Source organism: Callospermophilus lateralis, chromosome 1, assembly GCF_048772815.1.
Source record: "Callospermophilus lateralis isolate mCalLat2 chromosome 1, mCalLat2.hap1, whole genome shotgun sequence".
Lineage (NCBI taxonomy): Eukaryota > Metazoa > Chordata > Mammalia > Rodentia > Sciuridae > Callospermophilus > Callospermophilus lateralis.
The window spans coordinates 155,559,128-155,570,639 of record NC_135305.1 but is presented as its reverse complement, the minus strand read 5'-3'; the positions used below and the strand labels follow the sequence as shown (position 1 = coordinate 155,570,639).

Sequence of the window (11,512 nt, the reverse complement as noted above, 5' to 3'; positions counted from 1 at the left end):
TCTGGTTCTAATGAAAACATTGCACTTGTACCACTGTAAAGCTAAAAAACTGAAATTGAGCCACTGTTAAACGGAGGCATAAGAATTTGACACCATTGTAAGGAACAGCCTAAAAGAAAGTTTATTCAGTACAATTACAGATAAGTCAGCATTTCTAACGCTGGCTAAGAAGCAGCATCACTTGTGAGCACCAAGCTAGCTGCTTTAGCCTTACTTTAAAGCAAAACTGTAAAAGAGACTACTGTATCTTTGGGATCAGTCCTTTGAGCAGGTCCAGGTTTCGGGTTGGGCTTCATCTGACAGGCCCTCCCAGTATGAAGCTAGTGTAAGCAATGGTCTAGGATGGCAGATTCAGAGGCTAGCTCTGTATTTAAAATTTCAAGTTTTTTTTCCTATTGTCCACACCACTGAAACCTGCTACAAATTCTACTGCAAGAGGGGAAACAAAAAGATTAGTTTTTGAAGTGTTCACTGTTTTATAAGAATATAACAGTTTGGGCGAGAAATTCACTAGAACTTGTTTATAAAGTTTATAATGCCAAATATTAGGTTGATAAACTTTGTAGGGGATTACCTTGAGTTGAAAGACACTTGGACCACAGTAGATTAGAAAACTTCATGTTACAGACCAAAGGGTAGGCCAATTTCCTGTTATCCAAGCAACTAAAGGGTAAAAATACTAAAAAAGTAAAAAGCAGTGTGGTAAGATAGGTATATGTTAAAATTCTTTTCTATGTTGGTGTTTCAAACAACCAAGACAGTACTTTATAAATATCTGCCTGTCCATCCTGGACCAGAGTTTTCCAAGACTGGGCTGACTGGCTTCATTCTACAGCCACACCTATAACTGAGTCCTCTGTTCTCCAGTCAGGGATGGGCCCTGAGAGGTGTAGATCGGCTTGGAGCACCTAGGCCTCTGCCACAATCAGGTCTCGGGTAACCTGAAAAGCAGCAATGAGGGAGCTCAGCTGAATCTTCTCACTGGTGCCAACAGAAAGCCTGTACCTAAAATAAAACAAACACAAGAATAAAGAATGTCACAGAGAGCTGCCTGTGGGTAAGAGAACTGGAGAGCAAAGGAGGGGCATGGGAGCTGATCCAAAATGATCCTTGACAGCAAACTCAGGTGTCCTTGACACTCCCTCCTTACTCTAATGCTGGTTTAGAAATTTGAAACTTGAAGACAAATTTTAAATCTACCAACAGCAGTGTTCTGGACTTAGTTTGTTCTAACTCTCTAGAGGGGCATAATTCATGTGATTAAGGGTTATTTCTTCTACCAGCTGCACTAAGAGGAATTAAAATGGAGATTTCCTTCCTTGTAACTGACATTTCACTGTGAAGTTGGGCTGATACTTATGGGAGTCTGTGGTCTAGTAAGTAGAGCAGGACACAGGCGGTTCATCTTGCCACCTTTTAAGTGCCCAGCCATCAAAAGCAAAATCATACAGCATAGTGATAAGAAGTGACCTAATTTGTACACATGAAAGCTTAGTGACAGCAAATTAGAGTTGGCCTATACTGACGTCTAGTTTGAACCCAATGCTCTGTCTACTTAAATGATAGCTGCCAGCTTCACTGGGGGCTAATAACAGTGTTTACTGAACCAGGCAAAGTGGAAAATTGAGTTTGTGTTGACTTTCCCCCCTAATATGTTTCAGTATGCCAAAATGCCTGGAGAACTGGTCGTCCCCAAATGACCTACAAGCCTGAACTGGAGCACGTCTCCCCCAGAACGAGAGCATCTTCAGAATGTGGGCGAAGCCTTTGAGGCCAAAGGAAAGGCCCTCATCTCAAATATGTAACTGATCTGCTTGGCCTTGTGCTGACTTAAATTAAGCATCTCCATCCTCTTCCACATCCCATTTACTGTCATCCCAAACTAGATTATACCACAAATGAGGTGATCAAGAATGCTAAGCCCACACAAGTGGAAAGAAAAACCTCACAACAGGGGTACGCTGGGGGTGGAAAAGAATTAAAACTGGGAAATTCATACTCACTCGATGTCTGCCATTTTGGTCAGTAAATGTATTCGAACTGATGATGGAAAGTCCACTGAGGGAAAACAAAATCAAATGAGCATGGGCTCCCCCTACTACCACCACCCCAAAAGGAAAAAACCCAGAGGAAAAGTATGTGTTTAAACTCATACTTTTAACACCGAACTTCTCCCGACAAGTATGAGTTTAAACATCAAATAGTAAGAGTGGACTTCTGAGGCCTCAGACTGATCACAAGTTCCCAGAACTCTACGAAAGTAAAAATGGTGGAGTTTCATACTTTTCATTCACTATTTTGTAATTCTTAATAGTGTAGTTTAAAAAAGTGTGTGTGTGTGAGTATGTATATGAGATCCCACAGTGACAAGGAGAACACAGAAGGGCCAGCAACACTGCTTTTTTTTGGGTGGCTCTACAAGGTAACTGGAGAGCCGAGTTCTCAGTTTCAGGAACACCCACGGCAGCTGGCTCTACACAGGCCAGCCCAGTGCCCGACCCAGGTGGCCTCCCATCTGCAGAGACTGAGGAGGGAAGAGCTCTAAACCACTGAGCAGGGTATCACACAGGAGCCTGAAAAAATGCCGCACTCAGCTCCTCCCCAGAGCTGACTCAATGCCTGGCGTGATCCCTAGGTGCTGCCCAGGCCGAGAATCCACTCTACAGAAGGTTCCAGCAAGCATGGGGCTAGAGATGGGTCCTTAAGATTGCTTTGGCTGACATTAAGACAGACTCCCCTCCCCATCTCCTCAGGGTAAGTATTCTTGTAGAAATGTGAATTAAAACATTCTACTTACTGCTGTAAACCACAAACCCCTGGAAGAAGTAAAGTTAGTCTTCAGGAGTTTTTTCCTATTCACCCAGCAATTCCAGAGATTACGAGGTTTTTGGAACAAAATTTTCAACAGCAAGACAAAACTAATAAAAATTGAGGGTCAGGTTTATAATACTTCCTCCTTGTTTCTTTGCTTCAAGAATAAAGCCTGGTACAGGGCACAGAGGTGCACACCTGTCATCCCAGTGACTCAGGAGGCTGAAGCAGGAGGATCTCAAGTTCAAAGCCAGCCTCAGCACTTTGGTGAAGCCCTAAGCAACTCAGGGAGACCCTATCTCTAAATAAAATACAAAAAAGGGCTGGTGATGTGGCTTAGTGGTTAAGCACCCCCAAGTTCAATCCCTGATTGATACCAAAAAAAAATGGATAGAGCCTGGTGAGCTCCCTCTGTAACCACCAGAAACCCAAGGGATTGACTGCCACAGCTTTTTAGCCAGGGAACAAAGCAGGTTACCTCTGTGAACAAATAAGTGAATCTCGGTCAGGATGTCATGCAACGCCAAACCCTTCAGAGTTTTCAACTCCATGATATCTGGGGAGGTGCAGTCAAGGCAGAGAACAAGTTCCAGAACAAACACACTGCAGAGGATCTTGAATCCCAACCCTGATGACTTTAAAGCATCTCAACATGGCTGCTTCTTTTCCAATTCCTAGCCACGTGTTAGGCCCCAACTCTTTCTCCTACATTTTACCTTCAATAAATGCTCTCTACAAGGCCCAGTTGTTTTTCCTTCCAGTAGAGAACAGAACAAAATGCATTCATATCACTATTCTGAGGTTTTAGATTTACAGCAAAACAAGCATCAACACTGACTGCTTTAATACCCTTGCATCTTCTTCCCCAGGACTATTTCCCTCCTGTCTGTGAGCTACGCTACTTCAAGCCTGACCCAGGCCAGAGCTGTTAGTGAAAACTGTGGGATGTTAAAGACAAGCACCCGCTGTGCCTACAGATGCCTGCTCCTACAACAGGCTGGCCAGTCACGTGCAGCCAGATGTCCTCTGCGAGCAAGGTGCAGATGCTGGTTGCAGGCTGAGCTCTGGGGGCCCTCGCAGGCCCTAACCATGGTGGAGCACACGAGAAAGGGTACTTCTGTAGGCTGTGGTGAAGTCCTGATTCAACATCCAGTCCAGAATATTGGCAATATCTGACTTGAGCGGGTGCCCTGTGCAGGTGTAGACAGTCTCCTCTGTCACCTTCCCGAAGGCCATATTGGTGCTCTGCAGACAGAGGGGGAGATCTTTGAGGCTGTCAGCAGCTGCCAACCTGCAGGTGGCCAAGAAGAACTTACTGCAGCAGCAATGTGACCAGGGCTCAGGACAACTTGGGCCCTGCCATTTCCCACAGTGGTTAGAGCTAGCCTCATTCCAGGAGCTGGCCACTTGTTGCTATTAGAGCTGCAGAACCCCTTCCTGCCCCTGCCTTGTTTGTGACAAATACTTCTTTTGTTTGTTTGTTTTTGCAGTACTGGGGATTGAACCCAGGGTGCTCTACCGCTGAGCTACACCCCCAGCCTTTCTTTATTTTTTTGAGATAGGGTCTCACTAAGTTTCCTAGACTGCCCTCCAACTTGCGATCCTCCAGCCTCAGCCGCCCCAGTTGCTGGGATTACAGGCATGTGCCACTGTACCTGGCTTGACTGATTCTTTCAATTAGCCAAATACAAACAGTAAGGAGGTCTGGGACATTGTGAGACCTGTCTTACCATTTCTAGATTTCTGAAGTTACAGATTGATTGTCCTGTTGCCTTTCCCAAAAAATTATTTTGAAGCAATGACTTGAGATTTACTTTGAGGAAAACCATACCTGCAAAATATTCAGAGCCCTTCGCATATCTCCACTGGAGAGAGTCACAAGTGCTTTCATCCCATCTTCACTTATATCGACTCTGAAAGTCAACAGGCAGGGGATTTATGCGTCCCTGGACAGCACAAGCATTCACCCAAGGGAACAAGATGGCCTCACATTATCAGGGCCCCCAAAGAAAGAAAGAAAAAAAAAAAAAAAGAGTTAACAGTATTCTCCTGATCAAAACCACCAAGAAATCACTCTGGTTCCTAGGCACAGGGGCTTTGTATAGTTTCAGCCTACCCCAGATCTAGAAAGACAAGTCCAAGCCATCTTACAGTGAGCACCCCAAGAAGAAAGAGCCCTTGTGGGATCATGGGGACAGAGCCCAAACACATCCTTCAGAATAAGCAGCTGCTTGGGTTGGCTCCTGGCTTGGCGTCTGATCATTCAGAACAGAATGCCTCAGAACCTTGCCTTCTAGTCAGGAGAGGCTGGCAGCACCTGCAGAAGGGACTCGGCAGCATGCGGTTTACAGCAACAGAGGAGGAGGAAATTGGGACAGCTTCCAGGGGAGGAGGATGGAATCGAGAAGAGTCAAATGACTTTTATGAGGAAGACTGTCCAAGAGATATCAGAGAAAACGACAGCAGCTGGTGGCCCCAATGCTTCCCCTGAGCCAGGCATTCTGCTAAGTCATTTACAACGTCACCAGCCAGCGAGCCAGGGTCCCACCTATGCTCCACTCAATCCCAAGACCTCGACTTTCCTGCTTTACAATGTACTCACTTCTCTTCTTCTACGACATGTTCCAGGCGGGGAACCATGAGTTCAGGTGTCAGGGGACCAAACCGGAACCTTGTACACCGAGACTGCAAGGCGGGGATGATCTTAGATAGATAGTTACAGATGAGGCAAAATCTGGTATTTTCAGTGAATTTCTCAATCACTAGTGAAGAAAAATAAAACCACCTGAGGTCAAAGGCCATTCCAATTCTTCAAAGGACCTAAACCCCTGGCCTTTTCTTAGGTCCCAGGAGGGTACGGGAATAGTCAACACTACATGCAAGTGGGGGAGTTACCTGCAAGGAAACAGGGGGTTGTGTGTTTGGGACCAGAGATCTTCTTTCAAAAGCTACTGAACGTGTCAGGGTTTATGATATGCCATGATTCCAGCACCTTGGCAACTTATCCCTTAAGATCTGAGCCCAGTACATGAGAGCCTGCCCTCCACGTGAAGTGGCAGTGGTGGGCTGGAGGGGGGACTGGCTTTTTGCACACTTCCCCGTAGACCTTATCTGCAGGCCTCAGAGCGCTCCGAGGGAGCAGCAACCCGCGCTGAGCGATGCTTAGACACCAGTATCGTTCTGCAGGGACCCTGTGTTCCCACATGGGGATCTGTTCAGACTGACAGTCACTCTGCAGAACACGATGCTGAAGAAAGGCTGCCAGAGCTTCCGGGACAGAAGACAGCCAACTGCCTTCTCCTCCCCCAGAACTTGCTACAAAGAAATAACGCACTGACTCCTGGGGACTGACAGCAGCATTCTCCTGCTCCCTGCCCAGCTCGGCAAGCAGCCAGGCAGCTTTCTGCACACACTCTAGACATCCTTCTCCTGGCTGATTTGCATCTAACGGTGTGGAGGGCAGAAGGGCCATAGTTTAGAAATTTGATTTGAACCATCAAGTGATTCAAATTCCCAACCTAAAATTGAATCCAGCCACAAAGGAGGACAAAGCACCAGTGACTGGTCATACTTAAGTCCCAACTAGGCTTATGTCCTTAAGCTGCTGCAATGGGACACCCTGGCTACAGGGTATTTTGTCCGGATCACAGGGTTCATGGAGAAAGGTACCCAAAGGAGCCTCTGGACCAGAAGACGAACAAGATGGAAAATAAGCCATACAGGCATCTCACGTCCAGAACTCCTAACTCTGCTCTCAGGGCTCTCATGGGCAGACACATGTCAGCAGCTCTTCTTACCTCTTCTCAAGGCATTCTGGGCATCCTGCGTCATGGCATCAGCTTCATCCAAGATCACTAGCTTAAACCCTTTCCTACGAAAACAAACGGCACGTCTACAAGACTCTCCAGTCTCTTCAACACCCAGGCCCAAACCTGCATTTTCGCATTTGTGTCTCAGTCCTGCTCATGAAATCCGGCTCTCCCAGAACCCTGACCAAAGCTGCGCTGTGTGGTCACACAGACAGGAAACGCCCCTAGATCCTTCAACCCGTATTGGGGACCAAGGTCTAACCCGTACCTGCCTGTGCTTCTGTGTCTGCGCCTTCCTTGCACCCCCCCTCCATTTGCTCTGTCCATCCTGGGGCTGGAGACGGAACCCAGGGCCTTGTACCTGCTATGCCTGAGCTCTGCAGAGCCCTGCCCAGCCCGCCATCTGCGTCTTCCATCTCCTTCAGGTACGCCTCAGCCTCTTCACCTTTTTCTTCTTTTTCAAACCACTATCCTGGTTCATTTTAATCTCAATTTATTTTTGCTTAAATTCAAACCCGCTCATTTAGACTTAGGATGCAATCAGTCCTCAGATAACTATCAAAATAAAATCCATGCTTCCCAGTGTCAAACTGCTAATGCAAGTTTAGAGAATATTTCATCGTAACACAAGCCTCATGACATTTCTTACCACACTCCCTGAACTTTCTCTCTTTTTTTTAATGCCTGCTTTGACAAAGTCATTTTTGCCTTTTTAAGCTGAAAGATTAAAAAAAAATAATAATAAAATTAAGCTGTGTCATCTCAGTGATCAAAACCTCTAGGGAGAGCTGAGGTTGTGGCTCAGTGGTGGAGTGCTTGCCTAGCATGGTGAGGCAGTGGGTTTGATTCTCAGCACCATATATAAATAAATAAAGATCTGTTGGCAATTTTAAAAATATTTTTTTAAAAATTTCTAGGGAGAGAAATTACACAAATGAGTCTTACTTAAATATTGTCCTTGTGCTGGCAAAGCTCAGGATTGGCCCCCGAACAATATCTATTCCTCGGTCATCTGAAGCATTCAGCTAAATGTGGAGGAGAGAAGCCACAGTGAAAAACACATTGTTTACTATATGAATTCTTGGTTTTAATACATCTTTTCATCAATCCAGTTCAGCAAACTAGTTCTCCAGGCTAAGGATGGCTAAGAGAGAATCTTTTTTTTTTAAAAAAAAAAAAAAGATGACAGTTATACTAAAAATTTAATCATCACATTATATTCTGAAAGGCAATTTTCCTCTCACCCTTTAAGGACAATCTTTCTACCCAAATTTGGGAAGTAAAAAATTGTCCTGGTTACCCTGAACAGCACCTGTGAAGTCCTTAGTTATTTGTAGAGTAAGAACAATCCTATTTACCTCCAAGACCATAAGAGCCGATCTTTGTATAACTGCATCTGTATCTCTGTATAAGTGTCTAACGCAAGCTAGGAAAGAGAATGTCTGGAACGAACAGAACGATGCTAATTTTATCTATCATAACCCAGAACAACTCAGGGTCACCACATTGTAAATGTACTGAGGTAGGACCAGTGGCAGCAGTGAGGTTCTCTGAGACCCATGTCTAAAGAGTAAGTCAAATGTTTTCCTTGCAAAAGAAAATCTTTAGATTTCTGTGATCTGCATGCATCAGTCAAAGTCCCCACAATATTCAGATGGCATTTGAGTATGCCACGATTAATGAGAATTAAACAAAGAGATGTCTTAAAATGTGTTGGTGGGGTATGGGGCTTCCCAGGGCTCTGTAGTACCTGTTATCACCCCCAAGCCTGAAGGTGTTGGAGGAGGCAGGGGCTGGAAGTCCCTGGAGAAGGCTGTGGGGAGCCTTTACCATGGGATGGGCCTGCAAGTGGGGGCTGCTGCCTGCTGTTAACCCTGGGGATAGGTCCTGCCATCATTTGCTTGTCCTCTGACCTCAGCCATTTCAGCCAAAGCCAACCAGGAGTCAAAGAGCAAGGGAGCTTATAGTTAGTACAGCTCAGTCTTCGGAGCATGAACAGGGCAGTGGAATGGGGAGAACAGTTAAGAAGGGCCACGCAGCAGATAGGAAGCGATATTGCCATCAAGCAAAGTTTGGTAAAAGCTGGCAACAGGAAAGAAAAACACCTAGGCAACTGCCCTGGAGTTGACCAATGCCAATGCAGACCACTACTGCAAAAGATGAAGTGAAACACCTTATTCCAGACCCATATCTCTCCCAACTGCCAGTGGGCAGCTTACTTTCAAAGTAAAATAAAATTAACAGAACTAAAGTTAAGAGGCTAGAGTCCTTAGTCATTTGTAGAGTAAGAATAATCCTATTTACCTCCAGGACCATGGAGCCAAATTCTTTGTCTTTGTATAGCTGTTTAGCACAGGCTAGGATGGTGGATGTCTTTCCTGTCCCTGGAGGGCCGTAGAGAAGCAGGTGTGGCAGTCGGTCTTCACTGATGAATTTCTGAACTGAGGATCAGAAAGAAAGAGAGATGCCATCAGTCTTTGGAAGCTGCTTCATTCACTGTGGCTCTCTGACTTGGGCTGAATGCACTTCAACCTAATGCAATGTCCCAATCAAAGGCAGATGCAGGTAAGAAAAACTGTAAAGCCACATCTTAGAAAGCTTGAACAGTTTCTTTAAAGTGATTACTCAGCAGAGACAATATCACCAAGAAATTTACATAGGTTCTACAAGTGGGACAGCAATTGACACATGTATACTTACTGGTACTTAGAATGTCCTGATGAGAAATGAGATCATTCAGTGTCTGTGGCCGGTATTTTTCAACCCTGAAATGTAATTTAGCACATTACAACATAAATAAATATAAGAATATTATATTATGTGCAAAAGGAGTCTTTCATATCCCAATTCAAAGAAGAAAGAAACAAATCCTTTAAGTTTGAATACAGACCACAGTTTTTCAACCAGAGGCAGTTTTATCTGCTGGAGAACATTTGGTGACATCTGCAGACACTTGGAGGGGGCTAATGGAATCTCATGGGTAGGTGCTAGGGACACTGCTAAACAACCTACCATGCACAGGACAGCTATGCTGTCCACACCCTCCTGGCATCCCTGAATCTACCCCCAAATGTCAATAGCGCTGAGGTTAAAAACAGCTCTAATCTCATCTTTTCAGCCATATGCCTATAATCTCCCCCTGGATGGACACCTTCCACTTTGAAATGAATTTGAAATATATTCAAAATGAATCTGAATATATCTATTCATCAACAGATGAATAGATAAATAAAATGTGGTCTATGCATGCCATGAAATATGATTTGGTCATAAAAAGGAATGAAGGATGGGGCTGGGGTTGTGGCTCAGCAGGAGAGTGTTCACCTACCATGTGCGAGGCCCTGGGTTTGATCCTCAGCACCACGTAAAAATTAATAAATAAATAAAATAAAGGTATTGTGTTCAACTACATCTAAAAAATAAATATAAAAAAAGGGAATAAAGGATGAACTCTAAAAACATATGCTAAGTGAAAGAAGCCAGACACAAAAGGCCACATATTGTATATTTCTACTTATATGAAATGTCCCAAACAGGCCAATCCATAGAGACAGGAAGTAGATTAGTGGTTGCCTGTGGTGGGAGAGGAGGGGATAATGAGAAGTGAGTGCCAACAAATATAGGGTTTCCATGTGGGGTAATGAAAATATTTGGAAGGAGACAGTGGGATGACTATATTCTGGACATACTTAATGCCACTAAACTATATATTAAAATGGTCACAACTATGTATTTTATGTTATGAGGCTTTCAGTATAACAGATTTAACTGGTTATTACACAAGAACAGCCTGGAGTTTTTCTAAATCCCATCAAAGTCTTTAAAGCATCACTAAGATGTAGTCATTGCAATGGGAGGATGAAGAATGCAAGTTCGGAGTCCAGACAATCTGGATGCAAACCCAAGCCCGTCTTCTAACTTTTCTAAAATGCACTTTCTTCACAAGTAAAATCTGAATGCAAACAGCATCTACCTTATGGGGCCTTTCTAAAAGATAAAACGTGCAAGAGGGTGACGTCGTTCGGTAAAGCGAATAACAGAGTCGGTGGCACTGAAGGCTCCGGCAGGAGGGAAGAGAGCATTTCGGGGGCAGGATGGGAGCCCTCGGGCTGTTCCCAGATGCGAAAGCCACTTTCCGGTTGCGGGGACAGGATGGGGGCCACGGGGGAGCCCGGCAAGAGTTCGAAATAGAACGGCGGGAACCGGGGCCAGGCAAGGGCGGTGGCGGGCCCAGGTCGGCAGGGTCAGAACGGGGTGCGACCATCCCACTCTGAAGTCCCCAAAATGCCATCAGCCCTAACCAACACCCCGCGGCGGCCGGGCCGCCTCCTACCAGGGCAGGTTCCTGATCTTGACTGTCGCGGGCTGCTGCTGCTGCTTGTCCGCTGAGGCCTCCATGGCCGGGAGGCTCAGGTGACCGGAGGAGCCGCCGCCGTCCTTGTCGCTCAACACCTTCAAGCCTCCTGCCGCGACTGGACCCCCTCCCGGACCCTGTCGCTCAGAGTTCGCGCGCCACCCAATTCTCGCGAGACTTGGCTTCCCGCTTCCGACTTCCTCCCGCGGCCCCGCCCCCTCTCCGTTGCTAAGGCGCCGGTTGCTAGGCTACCGGAGGTGCGGGCCGCCATCCTCCCTCCCTCCCTCCCTCCAGCCAGCCTCGCGCGCTCGGACACGGAGGGGGTTCCAGAGAGACGGAGCCAGAGAGGCAAGACCACCCCCTGCAGCCGCCAGATGTCATTACAAATTAAGGTCTCGTGGCTGAGGCCAGCTGTCCCCAGGGTTCAGACACCTACGTGCAAAGGAGCAGAAAGCGGCCAGAGCTGAAGCAAAAAAAAAAAAAAAACAAAAACAAAAACAAATGAAGCCGCGGTTCTTGAATAGAAATGCCCACAGGA

At 45.9% G+C, this 11,512-nt stretch overlaps 1 protein-coding gene across 1 annotated transcript; it reads right to left on the bottom strand.

The window, feature by feature from the left end:
• Nucleotides 1-114: 114 nt before the first annotated feature.
• Nucleotides 115-11,127, bottom strand: Rfc5 (replication factor C subunit 5). The gene is made up of 11 exons (XM_076854695.2): nucleotides 10,954-11,127; nucleotides 9,321-9,385; nucleotides 8,925-9,061; nucleotides 7,566-7,645; nucleotides 6,609-6,682; nucleotides 5,414-5,573; nucleotides 4,643-4,724; nucleotides 3,927-4,056; nucleotides 3,290-3,367; nucleotides 2,004-2,058; nucleotides 115-1,005 (listed from the first exon to the last, which is right to left on the bottom strand). Exons 1-11 carry the CDS (start codon nucleotides 11,016-11,018, stop codon nucleotides 909-911), a joined length of 1,023 nt encoding a protein of 340 aa, XP_076710810.1. The 5' UTR covers nucleotides 11,019-11,127; the 3' UTR covers nucleotides 115-908.
• Nucleotides 11,128-11,512: the final 385 nt, after the last annotated feature.